The following is a 26,460-nucleotide window of genomic DNA, read 5'->3' as shown; positions in this document are numbered from 1 at the left end:
CAGCACAGCCTTCAGCAGGTGGCATGGGTATTGCTGAAGGCTTTTAGTCAAGTTTATTGTAATAATCAGCAGCACAAAGAAGAGCAGAAAGATTAGAAAAACCTGGACTTGAAAAGTGGGCATAAAACTGGGGAAGTGGTGGAAGTAGTGGTTGATAAAAACATAATAGCCACTTAAGAGATACTGTGAAATACTTTACCCTGAAATTGGGAAAGATGGGTTGAGGGCATGTCAGGAATTGGCAAGACCACAGCTATCCCAGGCTCAAAGGTGTAAAAGTAAAAATTCCTTTGAGCAGAGACCAGTGGGGCACCCTGCTTTCACAGGGGAAACTAGGAAGTTGTTTCACCATGCACAGTCACCCGCACTCAGGGTCTGCTGCAGCCATGGTCCCTGGAGGTGTGGCTACTGCTTGAGATGGTGGCAGATCTTGGTGGCAACCATGTGATGGTTCTGCTCATGCTTATGTGGGGTGGTGCTGGTTCTGCAGAATGCAGGGTGAAGGGGTTAGGGGGTCATGGAGGCTTCCACTGATATTTCAAAGGAAGGTCTGAGAGGCCAGGCAAAGTGAAGCAGGGTTGGAGTCCTAGTGGGCTTTTGCTGAGAGGGAAATGCATGAAGAAGTGAGAAGGAAGCCAAAACTGCAGTAGAGAACCCGAGATGCCAGTAATGTGGGACATATGCTGAGGAAAACTGCAGGAATTGAGCAGAAACAAGCCAAAATAGAGGCCATTTGGGCTACAACCAGAAAAGGGTTGAGCTATGTAAGCCCTCTGGAAAGAACATCATGATGCCATATGGCCCAGATGCTGGACCTAGAGCTATAAAACTCCAGCTGGATTTCAGTCTTGCCTTGGTCCCATCCCTTCTTTCTATGCTCCCATTTTGGAATGAAAATGTTTAGTTTGTGCCTTTATATATTGCTTTTGATTTTTATAGGGATTTAAGCTAAGAGTTTGCCTTAAGTCTCGGAGGACACTTTGGACTTGGACTTTGGGGAAATGCTAAAACTAATAGATTCTAGAAATGCTTGAAAATGGACTAAATGTATTTTCATTGTATGATGAGCAGGAGTTTGCGGGGGGCCAGGGGTGGATTGTTATGATTTAGATATGAGGTGTCCCCAAAAATCTCATGTGTGAGAAAATGCAAGAAAGTTTAGAGTGACTGGGTTATGAGAGCCTTGACCTAATCACAGTTAATCCCCTAACAGGGATTAACTGAGTGGTAACTGTAGGCAGGTAGGGTATGGCTGGAGGAGTAGGTCCCTGGGAGCATGACTTTGGTATATATTTTGTCCTTGTTAAGCAGAGCTCTTTCTGCTTCCTGGTGCCATGTTCCCAGCTGTTTTCCTCTGCCATACTCTTCCACCATGATGTCCTGCCTCATCTCAGACCCTAGCAATGGAGCGAGCCACCTATAGACCGAGACCTGAGACCTCTGAACCATGAACCCCAAATATACTTTTACTCCTCTAAAATTGTTCTTGTCAAGTCTTTTGGTTCAAGTAATGAAAAAGCTGACTAAAACAGTGATGAAGAGTCTCCTTTGGCAGAAAAAAGAAAAAAAAAAAGTACCCTTGCTCATTATGACCTTAAGATTTCACTGATAATATCTTTAGTTACTAGTACAACGATCATTTTTTAAAGGAAAAAGAAACACTCTGTCTAACCCCCCCAAAAATATTCTTTTTAAAAATAGTTTGTTAAAAAAATGAATAAAATTGTTTAATTGCCTTTTCAGAGCTTGCGTTTAATAACTGATAAACTTTGAACACTTAACACTGTTTTTACACTTACATGTTCAAATCTTATAGGTGTGAAATATAAGTAAAATGTTAAAAAGATGGTTTGAAAAAGGACCCTGTGGACAGAAAATCAGGGTAGGACTTCAAGATGGTCTTTAGGAAACCAGGAATCAAAACTATCATGTTACAAAATAAAATCTCAACTGAAGTACACTCTTGCTTCACACTTCACATAAGTTCAGTAGGACTTACCAGTCGGTTTTCATCAAACACTTCAAAAAGAAGACGGTGCTGCTGAGGATGCACCTATGAAAGAAAAGCACAGTCTTTAAAAACAAAAGAGCATCAACCCACAGATACTAAGAAAGAAACATTTTTCCATTTACTAATTCCTGTTAGTTATGACATATTTTAAATTATATAAAATACTTGGGGATTGGAGCTGTGGCTCAGAGGTAGAGCACTTGCCTAGCATGTGTGAGGCCCTGGGTTCGATCCTCAGCACCACACATAAATAAATAAAAAAAGATCCACTCACAACTTAAAAACCAAAACAAAACAAAAACTTGGTACAAAAGCAGGCCTGTCATAGGTCACTCATTTTCTTATACTTTCACTGTAACAACAAAGTAGATCTGGTTGTTTAGTTCTCAGATTTTTCTAAAATAGAATGAAAGACAAGAAAACTTCAAAAGATTATTTAAATGTTTATAAAAAACTTTAAAATGTACACTAGATTTTAACATCTGATGATCAGTTTTACCTACTCACTTTCTGTTTACCAATGCAGACATACCCAAATTGGAAATGGATTTTATGGAAACCACTGTTTTAGTACTGACTTAATAAAACCATTTGTTGTTTCTATGATAGTACATAAAAAGCCAAAAGTACACACTGAGTTCTCACTCTTTAGATTTTGTAGCACACGCAGAATAAATTACTTGCAGTATTTTTCAAAGCCCATGCCTTTCATATCTGCTGAAATGTTTCAATATCAAGTTAAAAGTCTACTTAGTCAGGGAAGGGATTGGGATGAGGAATGGGAGAAAGGGATGGGGGATGGGAATGGGAAAGACAGTAGAATGAATAGGACATAACTTTCTAATTTCATATATGAATACACGACCAGTATAACTCCACATCATATACAACCACAAGAATGAAGTTATACTCCATATATGTATAATATGTCAAAATACATTCTACTGTCATGTATAACTAAAAAGAACAAATTAAAAAAGCCTACTTATTATCAAACACACAGAACATCTTGAATACATTTTCAAACACCAGAGATTACAATGCTGTATAAAAATATGTTCAGGTTGGCTTTCTTCCCACAATAAATGTCTTAAATTGAATACGGCAATATTTTTAACACTTTGTTATACGCATCAAAAACATTGACAGCCCATAGGAAAAAAAAATCTTACATGTGGGACAAGGATAACTAGATACTTAATTCAATGTCTACCCTCCTTTCTTTCTTAGAATGTAGTCCTAATTTTGCCCAGGCTCACCACAATGCACACCTCCTGAGGGTACAATTTCCTCTTCCTCCTCCTTCTTTTTTTTTTTTTTGCAATACCAGGGGTCAAACCCGGAACCTTGCACATTAGGCAAGCACTCTGCCAGCCACCTGGCTTTATTCTCAGCCCTTAAATTTTTTTTTTTTTTTTTAATCTAGAGACAGGCCTCAAACTTGTGATCCTCCTCCTGCTTCGGCCTCCAAAGTAGCTGGTATTATAGGCATGTTCCACAACATCCAGCAGCTTTTATTATTATTTTTTTTTATATATATATATTTTTTAAATATTTATTTATTTTTTTAGTTCTCGGCGGACACAACATCTTTGTTTGTATGTGGTGCTGAGGATCGAACCCGGGCCGCACGCATGACAGGCGAGCGCGCTACCACTTGAGCCACAGCCCCAGCCCCATCCAGCAGCTTTTGTAATCAGAGTGTAACATATATTCAATAAAGCATAAAAATATACTAATCTGAACTACACAACTTGATAACTATGTTCTCATTACCCAGATCAAGATGCTAGTATATCCACTCTACATAATGCTCTCGCTGTGGATAATGGTGTCCTCTGGAATTGTTCAAGATGAAGATCTGAATATGTCTACTTAAAAACACATCACTGGGACTGGGATGTAGCTCAGTGGTGGAGTGCTTGCCTAGCATGTGTAAGGCATGGGTTCCATCCTTAGCACCACATAAAAATAAATAAATAAATATTTTTTGGAAAAATCAACAAAACAAAACAAAACAAAACAAAACCACATCCCTTGTATCTATGGGTGATCAATGAAGCCATCCTGGTGCTGGGTGTCCCAAGGTGGGACTTCTGAGAATACTCTACAAAGAGGGCTGATGTAGGTGGGAGGAATGTCCCTTGGCCTGCTAAGCACCTGGTTAGAACAGCTGGCACTCCTCCAGCCATACTGTAACCATGGAGCAACTGAGGACAGAGGACCTAATCAAGGACTAGAAAAAATGGTATAAAACAATAGTCTTTTCAAAAAGGTAGAACTTTTGAGGAGGAGATGAAACTGAGCTGGAACTTGAAAGATGGGAAGAATTTAAGTAAAGAAACGTAGCAAATATTCACAGCAAGGAAGTCACGTGAGGAAAGAAGACTTAGGGGCAGAATGAGCATGCTCAAATAAGGTCAGACTGAAAAGATACTTTGGTAATAATAAATAGTGGCAAGAAAAATTTGGTTAGAGTAGAGTCAGAGTAAGGGCACTGAAACTCAGAAAAGGAGTTAAGATTTGATTAATAAGGGGAAAAATAGATTTTAAAGGAGAAGTGACGTGATTTAAGTGATGCATTAATATTCTGTCCGTGGTAAACTGAATGTGTTTGTTTGTTTATGTTTGTATGTATCTATGCCTCCCATGCTGGCCTCTAATTTGCCATCCTCCTGCCTCAACCTTCTAAGCAGCTGAGAACACAGGCACATACTACCATGGTTACATTTTAAATAAATATGTAAGTGCCTACACAACAGCCTTGATTTTGTCTCTTGGGCCCAAACTTAAAATACTTATTATTTGGCCTTTTAAAACAAAATGTTTGCTGACCCCTGTCGTAAGACATTCATTGTATGTATCTATTACTCTCCTACATATTTAGAATGGTACTTATTAAAGACCCTTCACAGAAGATATGAGAAGACTAAAATCATTTCCGAATCCTGTGGTACACCTGAGGAATACTGACTAAGGACAGAAAATCAGCTGAGGTAACTCTGTAACCAACTAGTTGGAATCCCCAAATCATAATATAAACTGAGGGGAAGGACATTATTAAAAAAAAATTATTCACACAAAAACTTTCAGATCTGAAGGTATATAGAAGTCTTTAAATTGAAATGCTTAACAAGGGCCCAACATGATGAATTTTTAAAAACTATACACATAAGGCATATAACTATAAAATTTCAAAATACCAGGATAAAAAAAATTCTCAAAATTTCTTGGAGCTGGGGGATAAGAATCATATTTTTAATAACAATGCCTTCAAATGTCAGGAAAACTATATTCAACCCAGAACTCTAAAAGGGTCCAAATAAAAGTTGACTATTTACTCATCCATCATAGCTGGAAATCAGCTCGGGACATGGATGTCTGAGCTACCCATAGAGAAAGGGAATAATGACAAGAATCACAATTGGGGCAGTTAAAAAATGGTTCCCTCGGGAGCAGGAAGAGGAGGGCGAAGGGCACCAGAATTCGTTGCTTTTCATTATGTGCCTTTTTGTACTACTTATTTTTAAACAATTGTGTAAATTTTTCATTAAATTTTAAAAATTTATTAAACATAGGAATAAAGTTATAGAAATACAGTTAACAAAAATAAAGTTTACAGGGTCATATTTAAAGGAAAACTGAAAGTAGAAACAAATTAAAATTCCAATCATACGCTATTTGAAAAAAGAATAAGTATTTAAGACAACAAATGCATAAGAGTTGGGAATACCCAATTAGAATAAAGTATTGATGAGTGCATTGTTCTCCCATGTTTGTAAAAAATCTGAAGCAGTATTCCTGGAAATTCTGCCAGCAATTATAGTAAAAAAAAAAATGAGTAGGTGATGTCTTAAACCATGGTTTTATCTAGATATAATTCACATATCATTTATTTGACCCCATTAAAATATACATCCCAATGGTTTTTAGTGTATTTGTAGAATGTACAACCACCACCATTTTAGAACATTTTGTAAATAATGCAGCTATGAAGATTTCTGTATAAGCTTTGTGTGAACATACGTCATAAGTACATTTTAACATAAAAAAAATTTTGATGCCACAAGTGGAAAATTCCACACCTCATGTGACCGGCCATGGTCAAAAGATACAGTTACAATGAGATTTTAGATAAGGAACACTTACCCTGTAGCATAATCAACTTAGTGCCCTACTGATGGGGTGCCCACCCCTTCTTCCTAAGAGAATGACAATGTGCGTCAGAGATGGATGGTCACTCCTCTTCCAGGCATAAATTCACTCCCATGGGCCAAATTTTCTTACAGTATTTCCATTCTCCTAATATTCAGGTTAGAAATGTACACACGACACAAATTTGACTCAAGAGATAAAAGACAAAGTCTTTTGTGGGGACCTTTTGTGAAAAGGGTTCTTTACTTTTTGAAAATTTTTTTTGGGAAAAATTCCCTGTTTTCCTCTGGACATCATCATGTGAGGATATGACATTTAGAACTGCTGTAAGCATCTTGTGACCATGGAGCAATTGCCAAAGAAACTCAGAGAAGCTGGGTTTCTAGCTGATGGAGAAACCAACCTCCCTCTCTGCTTCTTGTGGTTAGAGGTAATAAACGTGCTTATTGTGTAAGCCAGTTGTAGCTGTTACTTTAAGCTATTACTTAAAGCTGAAAGTTTCTAAATGATACATTTCCTCAGAGGGGCCTTCCATAGACTCCCTAGACTAAGTGGCCTGCCCCAATATTCAGTCCCAGCACCCTATGCTCCCTTTCAAAACATCCAGCACACTGGTAATTATTTTGAGTTTCTTGTTCACAGTGGTCTGCCCTAGACAGTAAGCTTCATTAAGGATAGGGACTGTGCCATCTCATTAACAGGTATTAGAAAAGGGCCTGAGAAGTAAAAAAAAAAAAAAATTACAATAAATTTTTGTGTGTCTGTGAAGGTAATTGATTATGTGTGTATGTATAATGTGTATATATTATGGGTGTATGTGTAGATGTATATGTGCATGTATGTGTATGTCTGTGTGTGTCCACACACACACACAGCTATACATACAAATAATCAAACCATATATATATATATATATATATATATATATATACACATACATACATACATATATACATACACACACACACACATGCACACACATATAAATATAGACAATGTGTGTGCATGTGTGTGTGTATGTATAAAAAGACGTAAATACATAGGGGAAAAATCCCAGAAGATCATAAAGCAGTGCTCTAGAGATGACATTCAGGATGATTTTCATTTCTCTTTATGAAAATATCTAACATATTCAAAAAATATCCATCATACTACTTCTATAACATAACACAAATATGCACACACATACACATACATGGAAATCCAATATGGTGAGTGTGAGTGCTAAAGATATAAGCAGAGCATCATGGGAATCTGAGGCATGAAAAGGTCTTCTACTGACACACACATGCCACACGTTTACATGGAGTGCACCTAAAATGCAGGACTTCTTTCCATCCTGTAACTCACCTGCCTGGTCTCATCTGAGCAACTGTTTTGTGGATTTTACTATAACTTGCACTGGCTTCAACATGGAGTTTCTCCTGTTTGTTAACATGCCAATAACAGTTCCTCATAAAAACTGTCTTTGAACTTAGTTTTTTTTTTTCAAAGACATAAAAGCTCCCTTCAACTTCTGACCACAATTTCCATTTGGCTGAATGCCCAAGAAAGTTTTTGTATAATATATTATCTCAAAAGACATTTTTATGGTGAATACATTCAGTTGAAAGCATTTGTGATGATGTATAAATAATAATGTAAATAACAAAGAGGAAAACAGGGAATCATACATAATAATGTCCTTTGCACAGAAGATTCTTAATCACCATATGTTTTCAGTTCTTTTTCTGTGATGAATTAGCATTGATTTACAAAAATTCATCTCCTTATTCTTATAGTAAACTTGCAAAATTTCTGATTAAAACAAATGTGCAGCCTACAATCCTAGAATAGAGTAATGCTAGCTAAAATATTGGGCAATAGTGAAGTGATGATAAAATAAACAATGAGTAAAAGGCAGTAGAATTCTGAGTATAGTTTATCAATTGTATATGGCCTTCTTTCAAGATACAAATAAATCCTATGTTTATGGATTAGAAGCACTTAGTATTGATAAAATGTCCATATCTCCCAAAGCAATCTACAGACTCAATACTGTCCTCATCAAAATCTCAATGGCATTTTTTTTACAGATACAAAAAAAAACAGTCTTAAAATTAATTCAAAACTACAAGACTACAAAAGACCCTGAATCTTGAGAAAGAGAAAAAAGCTAGAGGCCTCACACTTTCTGATTTCAAAAGACATATGGTACTACAGTAATTAAAACAGTATGGAATTGGCATAAACAGACATTGACTAGTGGAACAGAAGACAGCCCAAAGTAAATCCATGAAAAGGAGTCACCCAGTCTTCAACAAAGATGCCAAGCATACACAATGCAGAAAGGACAGCTTCTTCAACAATTGGTATTAGGGAAGACAGATACCCATACGCAAAAGAATAAACCTGGACCCTTTTCTTAAACAAAAAAGTCAAATGAAAATGGATTAAATACACAAATGTAAGACTTGAAACTATAAAATTAGAGAAAAACAGGCGAAAAACTTCTTGACTTTGGTCTCAACAATGATTTTTTTTTTAAATGACACCAAAAGCAGAGGCAACAAAAACAAAAATCGACAAGTATAACTACATTAAATTAACAAGCTTCTGCATAGCAAAGGGAACAGACAAGTGAGAGAGTGGAAAGACAACCTATAGAATGGGAGAAAATATCTGTAATCTATATAGCCCATAGGGATTAATCTATATACAGAAGGAACCCCAACAAATCAATAGTAAAAAATAAAATAAGATCCCTAATAACCTGCTTTTAAAAATGGGCTAAAGCCGTGCGTGGTGATGCATGCCTGTAATCTCAGCTGCTCAGGAGGCTAAGGCAGGAGGATCACAAGTTCAAAGCCAGCCTCAGCAACAGCAAGGCGCCAAACAATGCAGAGAGACCCTGTCTCCAAATATAAGTACAAAATAGGGCTGGGAATGTAGCTTAGTGGTGGAGTGCCCCTGGTACTCAAAAGGAAAGAAAAGTGGGTGTGGGCTGAGGACTTAAACAGACTTACCTTCAAAAGGAACATACAAGTGGTATGTGAAAAACAGGTATGTAGGGCTGGGGTTGTGGCTCAGAGGTAGAGTGCTCACCTACCATGCATGAGGCCCTGGGTTGGATCCTCCGCACCACATAAAAAAATAAAATAAAATAAAGGTATTGTGTCCAACTACAACTAAAATAAAAAATATTTTTAAAAAATAGGTATGTAAAAGGAGGCTCAAAAATTATTAATCATCAGGGAATTGCAAATCAAAACTACAATGAGATATCACCTAACACCTGTTAGGATGGCACTATAATGAAACAGATAACACAAATTGTCAAGGATTTGGAGAAACCAGAGTCCCTGAACACTGCTAGTGGAAATGTAAAATGCACCCTGTATGGAAAACACTATGGAGCTTCCTTCAAAAATTAAAAACAGAAGTGCCAGATAATATGGCAATCTCACTTCTGGGTATATATCTAAAGGAAATAAAATCATTATATCACAGAGATGTCTGTACTCCTATGGTGACTGCTGCATTATTCATAGTAGCAAAGATATGGAAATAACCTAGATGCCCATCAAAGGATGAAAAGAGTGTGATACATATACAATGGAATATTAGCCTTTAAAAAGAAGGAAATCTTACCATTTGCAACAATATGAATGAACTCTGAGGACATTATGCTGAATGAAATAAGTCAGTCCCAGAAGAGCAAATACTGCATGATCCCACTTATAGGAGGTATCTAAAATAATAAACTGAAGCAGAGAATAGAATGGTGGTTATCAGGGGTCAGGGGAGAGGCAAGTGAGGAATTGTTTAATAGGTATAAAGTTTCAGTTATACAAGATGAATTCAAGTTCTAGAGATCTGCTGTGTAATACAATGCCTATAGTTAATAGTACTATATTATACACTGAAGAATTTAAGAGGTTAAATCACAAGCAAAGTGTTTTTACTTCTTTCCAAAAAATAGGGGGCAGGAGGACACTTTTGGCAGTGAGGAATGTGTTTAATATCCTGATTGTGGTGATGCTGTCTCAGGTCTATGCATACGATTAAACACTTTAAATTGTATATATTAAATGTATGCAGCTTTTAGTCTATGAACTATACCACAATAAGGTAATTAAAATTTTTAAAATTCAAATAAATATCCTTGATTAAAGAAAAAAGGAATATTGTTCAGCATCAAAACTGTGTTGGGCTGGGGATATAACTCAGTTGCTTGCCTTGTATGCACTAGGGCCTGTGTTCAATCCCCAGCACCACAAAAACAAACAACAATAACAACAACCTATGTTGTTACACTGCATGTACATTAAAAGAAAGGTGACTGCAATGTGTGGTGTACCAGTGCTTAACTCTGAGTATAAAAGCAGCATGAGATGCAAAGCAATGTAATAACAACAATGCAGAAAAGTTACATCAAAGAGCAAAAGACAAGAGCCCAAAGAACTGTTGGCGATTTCATAGTATTCTGTAAATAACTGCTCAGTAATTTCTTCATATTTTTAATACCTTAGAATGTTAATCAAGCATATTTAGGTATTTTATATTTGTGAGAGATGGCATTTAAAATACAGAGGGCACCATGTCCATTTAACATACTGATAACAAAGTAATTCTTAAAAGCCAAGCACAATGTGCTAGTGGCTTATTTCTAACTTATTCTTATTTGCCTGGAAGAGCTAAAAATAACATCTGTTTCATTGGCCCTAGTGGGAAAAAAAATTTTTTTGAATAGCCTTTTTGGTTTTGTGGTAACATCTCTAATTCAAAAGTGGTGCTGAGGGCCTGGGGATGTGGCTCAAGAGGTAGCACGCTCGCCTGGCATGCGCGCGGCCCGGGTTCGATCCTCAGCACCACATACAAACAAAGATGTTGTGTCCACCAATAACTAAAAAATAAATATTAAAAAATTCTCTCTCTTTCTCTCTCTCTCTCTTTAAAAAAAAAAGTGGTGCTGAACTTCTTTGTCAAAAGTGGTGCTAAGTTTCAAGCAATAGGCAAGAGGCACATTCAGGCTAGCACATGAGAAATAATAAGAAGATTTTAAAGTATAATTTAAAAAACTTTTAATCTCTTACATTTATAAATTTTGAGTTTTAATTCCATACTACTTATCTCATATTGTTTTTTTGGTATACTTTGGCTTTTAAAGAATTTGTCCAGGTTGGGGATATAGCTCAGAGGTCAAGTGTTTGCTAAGCATGTACAAGGCCCTGGGTTTGACACTCAGCACCACCAAAAAAAAAAAAAAAAAAAAAAATCCATTTTAGCTAAGTTGTTACAATCATTAGCATAGGTTGTTCATAATACTACCTTATCATTTCTTAAATGTGTGCATGATGGGTCCTACTCTCACTCCTGATATTAGTCATTTCTCCCTCTTACTATTATTTCAGACAGCTATGATGTATCAATTTTAGTGCATTGATTTCCTCTACTTTTTGTCCATTTTCTGTTTCACTGATTTCTACTCCGATTTCCTTCCTTTTCCTTTTTTTGGGGAGGTGGGGTGGGGTGGGACTGGGGGTTGAACCAATATCTCAAGTGTGCTAGGCAAGTCCTCTACCTCAGAGCTACATCCCAAGCCCTTTTTCATTTTTTTATTTTGAGATCACAGACTTGCTGATCACAGTCAGGCTAGCCTTGAACTAGAGATCCTCCTGCCTCAGTCCCCCAAGTAGCTGAGATTACAGACATACACACCACACTTAGCCAACTGACAGGCAACCCCAGCTGATTGTGCACCTTTGAATCTACCTCTATATTCCCCTTACATGCTCCTGGTCAAAGACTGAGGGTTTTAAAGCCCATGACTGGCTTTCTCTAACAGGCAACACTGTTTGAAGGCTCCCCATCGGCTTGCCGGACACTTTCTTAGAGCTGTGCAGTTTAAGGTTCTTTGCACACAACCCTTTCTCCCCGTGCCCTCTCCCCCTACACCTGCCACACACAGGTTCTAGACCTGTATCATGATAAGAAGGCTCTCTCCTCCTGGGCCTCCTCCCTCTTCAACCTCCACAGGTGCTTCCCCAGTAAACCTCTTAGATGTCTAGACCCTTCCCGGTATCTATTTCTTAGAGGTACTAAACCAACACAGGTGGGCTATGTAGGGGCTTGAGGATTTAACCCACACCTTCTGGCTGATTCAGGACATCCTAACCCGAGTAGAACATGGGACATGTACAGTCCCTAGCACAAGGTGGCATCCCATTACCTAAAGATTTCTCTAAATGATGTCCTGGAGATATGTCCTGTTAGAGGGGAACTCTTTTGCTAGACTCATGTTTTAGGCATTTGAGAGATATGGACAAAACAATGCCTACAGGGACAGTGGAGTTGGCTCATTATCACTACATCATATCCGTATTTTACAGAAAGAGATGAGAAAATAAAAGCAGTTAACAAGTAGCTAAAGGTTAAATTTGAAATTCAGAAGGCACTGGGCATGATGGCACACACCTGTAATACTAGCAACTTGTAATACTAGCACTGAGGCAGGAGGATCAAGAGTTAAAAGCCAGGGGCTGGGGATGTGGCTCAAGCGGTAGCGCGCTCGCCTAGCATGCATGCGGCCCAGGTTCAATCCTCAGCACTATATACAAACAAAGATGTTGCGTCTGCTGAAAACTAAAAAAAAAAAAATATATATTAAAATTAAAAAAAAAGAGTTAAAAGCCAGCCTCAGCAACTTTGTGAGGCCCTAAGAAACTCAGTGAGAGCCTATCTCTAAATAAAATACAAAAAAGAGCTGGAGATGTGGCTCAGTGGTGAAGCACCCCTGAGTTCAATCCAGGAAGGAAGGAAGGAAGGGAGGGAGGGAGGGAGAGAAATTCAGAAGGCCTCTCTGGTAACTTATAAAAAGGCCTGCATCTCCTGGAGGGGTAGGGAGTATACAACTAAAGCACAAACTCGGAGTGGACAATTAGAGTTACAGAGCTCCAGAATATGGAAGTGCTTAGCCATGGCAAGTGTGTAATGTTAAGGCCAGCACCCTGACACTTGGGATAAGAGGATCTGGGAGGATGACCCCTAGGATTCAGCTCTGCAGGTCCCTACATCCTCACAGCTTGTAGAATAGCCCATCCCTCTGTAATAAGAACTAGCTGTCATTCATGCAGGAAGACTCTCAGAGGCTTATTCCCAAGAAAAAGGGCTTCCTGCCTTAGAAGTTGTCCCCAGTCCTCCCCTGGCTGCCCAGATAATAAGCAATGTTAAATCCTAGAATAACCCAGCTGGGCCAGATAAAAGAGTGAAAGAAATTACATCTTGAAGAAGCTTTAGGAATTAGCTAGGAAGTCCTAGCAAGAGCCGGAGGAATCCCCTTGGCACTAAGATGCTTGATCGAAGAGGCAGAAACATTAAGACTGGATAAGTAAGAATTTGCTGACTTGGAGCACTTGGTCAGGAAAAGGAATTTAATACCCTCTCAAGGACCCTGTGAGATGAGGCAGCCTTGCTGCTAGAGCAGCTCCTAGAAGCCTGAGAAAAGTGAAGGTCTAGGCTGTATCAACTGAAAATGCCTGAGCTGCCTTGGCCAAAGGTAAGGGAAGGAATAAAAAGGCTGAGGGAAGCAGGCATGCTGGAGCTGCCTTATCACTTCAAGCCAAAATACCTACGAGATGCTTATGTTCCACAGGAGCCCCCCCCCGAAGGGATACCAATTTACCACAGTCATCAGAAATGCTCTGGTGAGAGGGTCAACAACATCACCAGGAAGTCCAGTGGCGGCTCTCTACTGTATGCCAAGACTAGTGGTAGGAGAGGTAGTCATAGAGCCAGGCTCACTAATAGCCATGAATAAAGATGATTCCCATCTCCTGCTCTCCAGTAATAGAGGCCATGTGGAGGCACGCCACTGTAGCAGCAGGGTCTACAATTATCATAATGACCAGCAAGGTTGGAGGGGCTGTGAAATAGACTTGGTAGGCAGGGAATAGAGTGTGGCATTCTTAGAGGGGAAACAGGCAGGTAAGCAATGAAGACACTGCTGAACACCTATACTCATAAGAACACAAGAATAAAAAAGTAGGAGGCTAAGGACAATTTCCCTAATTAAAAAAAAAATAATAATAACATGAACCCTTGTTCAGTTCAAAGCCTTTTGAGGTTCTGATATCCAAAACCCACTGAAGAAGTGTCTTAGTCCCTAGGAGGAAGGACTCTAAATTGTGGCAGGAAATGCTTATTTACAGATTCTCCTCTTTCTTATCCAAAGGGACCTATGGGCTTTTATCTAGGGGAATGTAAGTGGAAAATTAATCCTCAGATTTATTTGAGAATGTTGAAAACAGGATCTGTGTTGATACCAGAGACCCAAAGCACCTCCCCTGTTACAGCAAGGACTTACAGGGGCCAAATGAGGAATAAGGAATGGAATCCTGGCTAAAGTCCAGCATATGGTGAGTCTACTTGTTCTACGGATCCACCCAAAGATCATCTGGTTCTCAAGTGTACAACTAAAACTGATGTACCTGGCAGTTGGATCTTCCCAACCACCCCAACATTGTCTCCATAGCTTATGGGATGTGTCACAGTGAGAAGGCCACGTAGAAGCCACTGAAACTGTCCTTTCCATGGTTGAGACAGTAAATAAAAACAATATTGATTAGACATGATACCAAAGCACAAGCAACAAAAGAAAAAGCAGATAAACTGATCAGCAAGATTAAAAACTTTTGTGCTTCAAAGGACACATCAATAAAGTAAAAAGACAACTCAGAAGGAAGAAACTATTTGCAAACCATGAATCTGATAAAGGGCTTGCATCTAGAATAAGAACTATGACAACTCAATAATAAAAAGATAGCCCAACTATAAAATGGACAAAGAATGTGAATAGGCATTTTCCCAAAAAAGATATACAACTAGTCAATAAGCAAAGAAAAGATGCTTGACATTGTCAGCCATCAGGGAAATGAAAACCAAAACCACAATCAGATACTACTTCACATCATAAGAAGAACTGTAATCAAAAAGACAGATAATACAAGTGTTGGCAAGGATATGGAGAAATCAGAACCCTCACATGTTGCTGGTAGGAAAATACAATGCTACAGTCTCTATGGTAAAGTTTGGCAGTTCCTCAAGTAATGAGAAACAGAAGTTACCACCTGATCCAGCAATTCTAATCCTAAGTATATACCTAAAGAAAATGAAAACGTGTCCACACAAAAACTTGTATACAAGTGTTCATAGCACCATCACTCATAATAGTCAAAAACTGGAAGCAACCCAGATGTCCATGTTTATCAACTGATGAGACACACACACACACACACACACATTTCACCCATACAATATATTGTTATTTGGCAAGAAAATGAAATATAGTATTGGTACATGCTACAACATGGTTGAACCTTGCAAGGACTCAAATTGTATGATACCATTTATATGAAATGTCCAGAATAGGCAAATCTATACAGACATAAAGTAGACTGGCACTTGCCTGGGGAGGGGAGCAGGTATTGGGGGGAAATGGGAAGTGACAGTTAGCGGATATGGGTTTCTTTATGGAGTGATAAAAATGTTCTAAAATTGGTTTTGGTGATATTTGCACAATCTAGTGACTATGTTAAAAACTATTGAATTCTACACTCTAAGTGGGTGAATTATATGATATATATATATATATATATATATATATATATATATATGTATTATATCTCAACAAGGCTATTTAAGAAACAATCAAAACAAGTAAAAATATTAAAACCCAGTGGGATGTCAGAGATTAGTGCCACCAGTATACACCAAAACAATAAAAGTGTAGTTCTATAGTATGTCCATTTAATTTCCAGTCTGGTCTCTGCAGAAACCTGATAGACCCTGAGGAATACAAGCAAGCTCAACCAAGTAATAATCCCAGTCACCTGCCAATTCCTGGATACAATGAGTTCAGAGTGGTCTAACGATAACCATAGACTGTGGTTCAATAGGACCATGGCTGTGTTCCCAGATGTTCTATTTTGGGAGCCCTGAATCTCTAACTCTACCTTTAGAGTCTAAAGCTAGAGGAATAAGAAGCACAAAATCCTTCCAAGGGTCACTGGTAATAATAGTAGATTGGGTCACTTCTACTCATTTGTTCCTGGACCCATGTACACTTGGGGCAAAAAAGACTCATATTTAGAGCTTTGATTTAAAGAATAAAGTATGTCCCAAAGAATGATATTATATATTTTCAGTTTGCTCCAAACTGGTATTCCAGCTGTGTCTTTAGTAGGCCATTCCACTGCTGTATGAGGCTGCTAGCTTCTATAGTGTAATAGGGATATGACCAATGAAGACCCCGTGGTCAGAGGCTCTCCTATACGTGACTCTCTGTCCACTGGGTTCCCTGGAAAGACAAACTGTTGAGTGGATTTCCAACCCTGGGGATCACACATTCTGAAATTCCCACACAGTTACGTTGCCTTAAGTTCTGTTGACAGGGAAGGCAAACACACACCTAGAAGAGGCACCTACCATGTGTAGGAAAACTACTGGCTCTTTTAGAATGAAAGGAACCCAATTTAGTAAACTTAAAAACTAGTCTAGAGTCATGAGGGTGAATGATCTGAGCTTTCATTTCCTTATAAAGACTCCGTCTGGTTTTGGTATCAGGGTAATGCTAATTTCATGAACGAATTGGGACATGTTCCTTCCTATTCTGTTTTTGGTAAAGCACTGTGTGGAACTGAATTTATTTCTTAAATGTGTGATAGGAATAAACAAAACTATTTGGGCCTAAATTGTTTTTCTTGGGAAGATCTTTAACATTTTAAAAATATTTATTTATTTATTTATGTATCTTTAGTTTTTTTTTAGGTGGCTACATTAGTTTGTTTTTATGTGGTACCAAGGATCGAACCCAGTGCCTCACACATGTTAGGCGAGCACTCTACCACTGAGCCACCATCCCAGCCCAAGATTTTTAACTTTAAATTCAATTTCTTTAATGGACACAGGACTATTCAGATAATCTACTTCTAAGTAAGTTTTGCAAGTAGCTGTCTTCAATTGGTCCACTTCATTAGAGTATGAAATTTACAAGCACACAGCTGTTCATAGTATCCCTTATTATCCACTTGATGTCTGCAGGATCTGTGATGATGCTACTTTCTAGTTTCCTAAGGTAGAAACTTAGATTAATTAAGAAAATTTTTTCTTTTCTAAATTAAGCATTTAATGCTATATATACCAAGCACTACCTTATCTGAACCTACACATTTTGGTTTTGTATTTTTATTTAATTCTGTTAAAATTTTCTAATTTCCCTTGAGAATTCTTATTTGACCCATAGATTATTCAGAGGTTGTTGTTTAATTTCCAAAAACTTAGGAATTTTCCAGACAGCTTACTGTTATTGATTCCTACTGATAGAGACTATAATTTGCATAATTTTTAATCTTTAAGCATTTTTCAGGTTTGATTTTTGACCCAGATTACTCAGCTAACATTCCCTGAGCACTTGTCTATTATTGGATCGAGAGTCTATTGATATCAATTAGGTAAAACTGATAGTGTTATCAGGACTTGTATTTCTTTGCTGAATCCTTTCAGTCCACTTGTTCTACCAATTACTAAGAGAGAAAGAAGAGGTATGAATTCTCCAAGTATAATAAGGTATTTGTCTATTTCTTTTTTTAGTTCTATCATTTATTGCTTTGGGTATTTTGAAGCTTTGTTGTTAGGTACAAATACAGATTTTGTTTTAATGGATTAACCCTTGTTATCATTATATAATAATATCCCTCTTTATTCTTGGTAATTTTCCTTGTTCTGAAGTCTACTCTGTCCAACATCAATATAGCTACTTCAGTTTCTTTTGATTAACTTTTGCATGGGATGTATTTTTGGCAACTTTTAAACTTTAACCTATTTTATTTTATCTAAGTTTTTTCTTTTTTTCAATTTTTTATGAAATTAACAAATATAAATCATATAAACTCAGGTGTACATGATTTGATATATATAAACTCTGTGAAATTAATAACACAAACTAATACATCTATTATTACACAGTTAACTATTTTGTATGTATGTGTGTGAATGTGTGGATGTAATGAGAATATTTTAAAATCTACTCTCAGTGCATTTCAAAAAAACAACACAGAATTGTAGCTCATGCCCATCAGTACATTAGATTCTCCAGAACTTTTTCATATTATAGATGAAGGTATCTACCCTTTGACTACCATCTCTTCATTCCCCCCGCCTCTCCAGGTTTATAGTTACAGCATCAAGTTAAGCTCAATACCCTATTACAGCATCATGGCTAAAACTGGAAGTGTACATGCTTTTTATTCTTTTAACTTTTGAAAAAACAGCAATAGCGGAATACCTCTTTAACATGATAAATAACAAAAAGCTGCCCATATTTAATGGAGACATATTGCATGTATTAAAATTGGGAACATTACCATTAAAATTGGGAACAAAAGGGGTTGGGGTTGTGGCTCAGTGGTAGAGTGCTCGACTAGCATGTGAGGTGCACTGAGTTCGATCTTTGGCAATCAATCAATCAATCAATGGGAAAAAATTGGGAACAAGACAAATATTCGTCCATTATTATAACTAAACAATATTTGGCATGGGTAAAGAGAAAAGAATAAGACGTACAAAAAGAACTTTAGTACACTGAAAATACATATATTTGAGTAAAATAATAATAAGTAAATAAGTAAAATAATAACAATAAAAGTGCAAATAAATAAATAACCACTTGGGAGGAATTTTAAAGTTGTCTGCCATGCAGCATATGTGCCAAAAGGGTGATCAAAACCAGACATTATCAAATCTGGAATTTATTCTAGCAAATGAGTAAAACAGAAATTTAGTTTCATTTTTCTCCATATGGCTACCCAATTGATTCAATACCATTTCTTCAAGAATCAAAAATTTCCAGACTGATTTAAAATGCTGTTTTTATGTTGTACTAACTGCAGGAGGTCTTTGTCTAAACAAAAGACAAACAAGCAAACAAAAATGGAAGCAACCTCAGTGCTGTTGGCTGGATCTACAGTAGCAGTGTCTCTGCCTCTGCTTTAGCAATTTCTTCCCTCCTAATTCGCTTTATTAAAACTGAACAAAAAGAAAAAAAATGCCAAATACAGATGAATGGCTTCTGTTTTCCTGAATGAAATCAACTGTGGTACTGTGGTAGACTCCAGAAAGGCTGGAGTTACAGCAATGGTCAGCTTTGCCAAATGCACCCAAGCCTGAGTAAAATGGGATTTAGATGAACCTGGCAACATGGGAGTCACTGGTGATTTGAAAGTGTAAGTTAGATCAGAGTTGGTCAACAAGTGCACTGAGGAAGCAGAAATGAAAAGGGCAGACAAGTCTTTCAAGAATGTTGGTCACGGGGGCGGGGGTTGTAGCTCAGTGGTTGAGCGCTTGCCTCGCATGCATGAGGCACTGGGTTCGATCCTTAGCACCACATACATACACACATACGTAAAATAAAGATATTGTGTCCATCTACAACTAAAAAAATATTAAAAAAAAAAAAGAATGTTGGTCATTCAGGTGAACAGAGAAATGAGCCAACAGCTAAGGTAGAAGAGCATTTTGAAGATGATCAAGTGGGAAAAATCCAGCAGAGAGGAAGAGATGACTGCTATTCGTCTCTACCACTGCTGGGATGGCACTGCTTCTGGCAACAGATGCAATGAGACACTGTCAGTTTCAGGGCTCTCCCAATGAACCTGAGAAAACTGCTGATTGCAGTGTTTGTCCTAATGGTTTAGGGAGGCAGGAGAGGTAAGAGGGCAGTAATGTCCCGAAAAGGTAAATAAGAAGAAATGCATCCACTTATTGATAATTCCTCATTAGCTCTTGCCTGGATCAGTGGATTTAATAAATGATTGGGGAGATCCAAATATTAAATCATCTTGAGAGAAAATATTAAAATCTGGTAAATTAGAACAAGACTGTCATAAGTCTCTAAATCTGTTTTGTTTATTAGAATAAGAACTCCAGTTTTACAATAGTCTTCAGGACTCCTCCCCCCATTTCCTTATATTTTTGTTTTTCATGAGATAAATTGTTCCAGGAAACCTAATTTTAACTTTTTAGAAATTTTTTAGGGCTGGGAATGTAGCTCAGTGGTAAAGCACTTACTGTAGAACCTGGATTCAATCTCTAGTACTGAAAAAAAAATTAAACTCTAGGTAAATTCTAAGATATATTTTAGGATATTATAAATGAGAATTTATAATTCTAATCTATGGAGGAAAAAACCTTTTTTTCTTTTTTAATATAATAGAATACAAAAGAAAAATGACATTATGTCATTTGTAGGAAAATGAATGGAACTTAGACCATTATGTTAAATGAAATAAGCCAAACTCCAAGGGTTTTCTCTTGTATGTGGAAGCTAGAAAGGAAAAAGGAAAAGAACGGTGGGGGTAGGTATCTAATGAAAATCAAAAGAAGATCAGTAGAGAAAAGGGTCCTGGAGGTGGGAGGAAGGGAGGCAGGAGGAATTGCTGGGGATTGATACTGGCCAAATTATATTGTTACATGGTTTGCATGTACGAATATGTACCAACAAATCTCATCAATATGTACAACTATAATGCCCCAATAAAAAATGTGAAAAGAAAAAAATAAAATACATACTTACTCTGAATAGTATTTCTTCATTCCACTTTGGATTCAAAGACTAGAAGATAATAAACATAGTATATATAACTATTTTTTGTCATATAAAAATAAAGCAAAGTTCATTAAAAACATTTTATAATACCACTAAATCTGACCTTTTTAACGGTTTTCGTTTGCACACTTGCAAAAATTCCATTCATTGGGTCATATAACGTCACTCTCACATAAGGATCACTGTTGAAATTCAAAAAAAGGAAAAAGCTTTAATTGCTGCTTAGCCCAACCTCAGGCTACCAAATTATCAGATTCACACTTTTCTTTGCTAACAATTTCTACAATTATTTCCTACACTTAAAAGTCAGAGTTCCATATATATAGGGATAACAATTATAGTTATATCTTGTTAAGAAGCTTAAGGACCATGTTAGTAGACCATAGTCAAAGAATTAGAGAGAAAACTTTTTTTTTTTTAAGATGGACACAATATCTTTACTTGTCTCATATGTGTGAGGCAAGTGCTCTACCACTGAGTTACAAGGCTGGGGATATAGCTCAGTCAGCAGAGTGTTTGCCTTGCAGGCACAAGGCCCTGGGTTCAATCCCCAGCACCACAAAAAAAAAAAAAAAACTGAGAAAAAACCTTTTAATCAGTGGTCTAATGATTTATAAACTTTAGATTTTTGAAATTTTGTTTAATTTTTATTATATTCCCTTTTCTTTTGGGTTAAGATGGTTAATTTACATACTCATTCCTTAAAATATTGCCCCAGAAAAATGGGAGTTCATAACCCACTTGAATCAAATGTATGAAATATGATATATCAAGAGCTATGTAATGTTTTGAACTAATAAAAAAAAAAGTATTGCCCCAGCATCCCGTTCTCTATTTTCCCTTTCCAATCTCATCCATAGTTTTTACTTCTAACTATATACTATCAAATATAAATATAAAATGTAAATATAAATCACAAATCTCAGCCCACCTAGACATTTCCACCTGGACAATCTACTGTTTACTTAAGAGTTTGCCATATTTCATTGGCTTTTTTATTATATTACTATTGAATTCATTGTAAGTTATTTCTATATTATGGATTAAAGTCTTTGTCAGATATATACTTTGTTTTTATTGTGACTGGAACATTTAACATGAGATCTTGCCTGAGATTTTTAAGTGCACAACACATTACTGTTAACAAGGCACAATGTGGCACAGCAGATCCCTAGAACTTATTCATCTTGTTTGACCAGAGCATTATGTCAGTTAATTAATTCCAATTCTACCTCCCTACATCCCTTAACAACTATTACTCCACTCTTGGATCTGATAAAGCTCACTATTTTTGATATCTGATGTAAGTGGAATCAGGCAGTACTTGTCTTTCTGCAACAGGTTTATTCCACTTAGCATACTATAACTAACTTTGTATCTTGCAGCCTTGCTAAATTAACTTATTAGTTTTTTTTTAGAGCTTTTTTTTTTTTTTTTTTTTGGTACCAGGGATTGAACTCAGGGGCACTCGACCACTGAGCCACATCCCCAGCCCTATTTTGTACTTTATTTAGAGCAGGGACTCCTGAGTTGCTTAGCACCTTGCTTTTGCTGAGGCTGGCTTTGATCCTCCTGATCGTAATCCTTCTGCCTCAGCCTCCTGAGTCACTGGGATTCTAGGCATGAACCACCATGTCCTGGGTCTTACAGCTTTTTTGTACATTTCTCGGGTTTTTCTGCAGGTACAATCTTGTCTACACGTCAACATAATTTTATTCTTTCTTTTCAATGTGTATGTATTCCTTTATCCTTTCTTCTTGCCACATTACATAGCTAGGATATCAGTGCAGTGCTAAACAGTGAGAGCAGACAACTTCTTTATTCCTGAGTTTAGGTAGAAAACATTCAGACTATTACTAGTAAGTATGTTGTTACATATTGGTTTTCTCACAGATATCCTTACTCAGGTTTAGGACATTCTCATCTTTTTGTAGTTTTCTGAGTTTCTATCATGAGAATATATTGAATTTTGTTGAGATTCCTTTTCCACTTGAAATGATCTTGTCTTTTTTTTTCTACTCTATTTATACAATGAACTAAACTGATTAATTTTCAAATATTAAAGCAATTTTATGTCTTATCTTAATTTGCTGAGTTATTTCTTTAAATCATGAATGGGTGTTAGATTTTGTTTAATACATGTTCCACACCAATTGAAATAATCATGTGTTTTTTCTTCTTTACTATATTAATATGATAAATTATAGTTATTGATTTTTTTTATAGTGTTGAACAAACCTTTCATTCTTAGGGGAAAAAATCCTACTTGGTGACATATTGTTACATGTTGATTGATTTTATTTGTTAAAAGTTGAACAAGAATTTCTGCATCTATAGTCATGAGAAATATTGGTCTTTAAGCTTTCTTGTGATGTCTCTGTCTGGTTTTGTGATCAAGATAAAAATGGCCTAACAAAGTTTCCTCTATTTTCTGAAAGAATTTGTGTAGATTTGTATTATTTTTTTCCTTACATGTTTGATAGATATGTTCAGTGAAATCATGTAGGCCTGGATCTTTCCTTGGGGAAGGCTTTTAACAACAAATTCAATTTCTTTAATTAGTAGGGAGCTATCCAATATTTCTAATGCTTCTGTGGTTAATCTTGATAATTTGTGTTTTTCAGGAATTTTGTCTATTTTGTCTAAGTTGCATAACATTCTCTACTGGTATGAAATTGTACAAAATGTTCCCTTTTTGTCCTTTTCATTTCCATAGGGTCCACTGCAATGCCCCAGCTTTCATTTCCATTATGGATCATTTGTTCCTTCTTTTTTGGCTTTAAAACAGTCTAGCTAGAGGTTTAAAAATTGTGTTGATATTTTCAAATGACAAGCTCTTGATCTTAATGACTTTGTTCTATAATTGTTTATTTTGTATTTCATTGGTTTCTGTTCTTGTATTCATCGTTTTCTTCCTTCTATTTATTTTGAAATTAATTTGTTCTCTTTTTGCTAATTTCTTCAGGTCAAAACTCAAAACCATACCTGAGACTGGTAATTTATAAAGAACATAAATTTATTTTTCACAGTTGTGGAGACCGGGAACCCAAGATCAAGGTGCCAGTGGGTTTGGAATCAGCTGAGGGCTGATCTCTGCTTCCAAAATAGCGCCTTGTTGCAGCAACCTCTGGAGGAGACACACTATATCCCCACATGCCAAACAGGGCAGAAGGGCAAAAGGGTCTAAGCTAGCTCCCTTTAAACTTTTTATACAGTACTATTCCACTCATGAAAGCAGACCCTTCATGATTTAATCTCTTCCCAAGAGGCCCCTCTTCTTGAGAGCATCACAGTGGGGGTTAAGCCTCAATATGAATGGGGGGGCACACATTCAAACCACAGAACTACATCCCACAAATTGTGATACAGCTGTATTATCATTTTCAATTCAAAATGTTTTCTAATTTCTCTTGGGACTTCCATAACCCATAGTTTAGAGGCATGCTGTTTCATTTATAAATATTTGTGGGTTTTCTAGAGTTTAATGTTATTGATTTCTAATTTAATTTCATTGTTATCAGATAACATCTTCTATATGTTCAATCTTTTCAAAACTTCTGAGTCTTGTTCTGTGGCTCACACTGGTCTACGTTGATGAATACACTTGAAAAGAATGCGTATTTTGCAGTTTTTCATTTATTGTCTTAGGGTCCAGCATGCTGTGCCATATGGACTGTAGAGTAGCTCTATCATCCCCAATTCCTAAGGTTCATACCCTCCTATGTTCCCCTCCTCTTAAATGAAAGAACCTGTAGATTCTAACCAATAGATTATGTTCAAGGTGATAAAAAATATGTGATTATATTAAGTAAACTGTAACCCATCCTGCTAGAAGTCACTCCTTTTCTAGCTATAAAGAAAGCTGTCAGCATATGAGCTGCCCAAGGAAGGTCAAAGAAGAAAGGTGAGGGTGGCCTCCAGCAAACAGACAGCAAGAAACCGAAGCTGTCAGACTGGAGTCTGCAAGGAACTGAATGCTGCCAACACCATATTAGCTTGGAAACAGACCCTTCTCCTAGCAATCCTCAGATAGCACAGCCCTGGCCAATACTTACTGCAGTTGTAATAAATTCCTAAAATTTTATGTTGCCTTGGCATCTGCTTTGAATATATTATGAAATTTCTCATACTAGAAACAGGGCTTAGTTAACCTTTGATACAGTTTCCAACCTCCTTTCAGTTCCTTATTATGATTGCTTCAGATATCTTTCTTATATGACAGTTATCTTTCATATATAACCTCCTGGTGGCTACCCCACTATAAGACAGTTAGATACAATGTACTTGAGTTGCCCCACTGAACTATATACCCCTTGCCATTGTGGCCACCTCTCATTCACAGATGCCAAAGAACTCATGACTATTTGCTCTACACTTCATTTAGAACTCCCTGAAGGAAATTCATATGGGTTACACTCAGGACCCGATAAAGGGCTCAGGTCATAGCTCGCTCTCTCCCTCTTGCCCCCACCCACTGTTGAGTGTGCAAGTCCTCTGTGGCTCCCCCTTCCTGTTTGCCCTGTGAGGTGTTACCCTTTTTTTTTCCCCCCCTGTTATTTCATGTGTTTAAGCTGCTTCCTCTGTATTTCATCTGATTGATGCACCTTGAACCTAATTTCTTTCCTGGTCAGTGCTCTCCTAGAGAGTGGCTATCTTGGAAGGAATAAATGCCGCAGAGTCACAAGGACATCTGTCAGGTTATGAAAGTTTCCTGTGAGAGGCCCACTTGATCATGAGCCTATCAGACACTTAGACCAGAATAAAGAGAATGCCTACGGCCAAATCCTTGGAGGGCCATGAGCATGGGGCTAGAGTTTAGAGACACTCCGGAGAGAGATCTCATGACCCACTGAGAAAAAATATATCACAGCCACTGTGTAAAACTCTAAATCTAGCTAAATAATGCAGGGTATTCTAACCCACAGAAACCGAGAGAGAATAAATGTGTGTTCGTTTAAGCCATTAACTTTGATAATATTGTTATATAAAGACAAATAACATTCACATGGTTTATGCCTGTGAATGTACCTTGTACAATTAAAAAGAATACCTTTGGCAATTGTTAAGAACAGTGTTTTTTAGGCCAAAGTTACTAATGATACTGTTCAAATTTATATTTTGTTGATTTTAAAAATCAATTTCTGGGGGCTGCAGTTGTAGCTCAGTGGTAGGGCACTTGCCTAGCATGTGAGGCACTGGGTTTGATCCTCAGTACTGCATAAAAATAAATAAATAAAGTGAATTAAAACATTTAAAAAAATTAAAAAAAACAACTAAAAAATTTAAAAAGAAATCACTTTCTGAGAGGTCCTAATATCTTTATCCATGATTGTGGAATTTTTTATTTTCCCCTTTAATTGTGTCAAATTTTGATTCACATATTTTGAAGTTCTGTTAATAGGCACATACATATTTAGGCAGGTATTCTGGATGATTTTATTTTATATATATATATAATATTAGATGGACACAGTATCCCTATTTTTTATTTATTTATTTTTATGTGGTGCTGAGGATCAAACCCAGGGCCTCACATGTACGAAGCAAGCACTCAACCACAACCCCAGCCCTGATTTTATTTTTTATCGTTATGTATGGAAATGTTTTTTTGTGTTGAAGTCTATTTTATCAGATTATAATGTATTCATTTCAG

At 36.9% G+C, this 26,460-nt stretch overlaps 1 protein-coding gene across 7 annotated transcripts in view; it reads right to left on the bottom strand.

Moving 5' to 3' along the window:
* Nedd4 (NEDD4 E3 ubiquitin protein ligase) overlaps positions 1-26,460 on the bottom strand; it is a 125,104-nt gene that overhangs the window by 80,480 nt on the left and 18,164 nt on the right. For 3 of the 7 annotated variants that reach the window (XM_015480629.2, XM_048793436.1, XM_048793440.1), the window contains 2 exons: positions 20,775-20,813; positions 2,000-2,053 (listed from right to left, as the gene is read on the bottom strand). Coding sequence is in view for 4 of the 7 variants with exons in the window: in XM_015480628.2 (XP_015336114.1) it covers positions 2,000-2,053; positions 20,775-20,813; positions 20,911-20,989 (172 nt within the window). In the remaining 3 variants the exon portion in view is untranslated. Of the gene's footprint in view, positions 1-1,999; positions 2,054-9,796; positions 9,910-20,774; positions 20,814-20,910; positions 20,990-26,460 lie in introns of those variants that run through there. The other 4 variants (XM_015480628.2, XM_048793437.1, XM_048793439.1 and 1 more) reach the window with 3 other exon arrangements.

Source organism: Marmota marmota, unplaced genomic scaffold (assembly GCF_001458135.2).
Source record: "Marmota marmota marmota unplaced genomic scaffold, marMar, whole genome shotgun sequence".
NCBI lineage: Eukaryota > Metazoa > Chordata > Mammalia > Rodentia > Sciuridae > Marmota > Marmota marmota.
The sequence above is the reverse complement of the archived record's forward strand: the minus strand, read 5'-3'. Positions and strand labels throughout refer to the sequence as shown.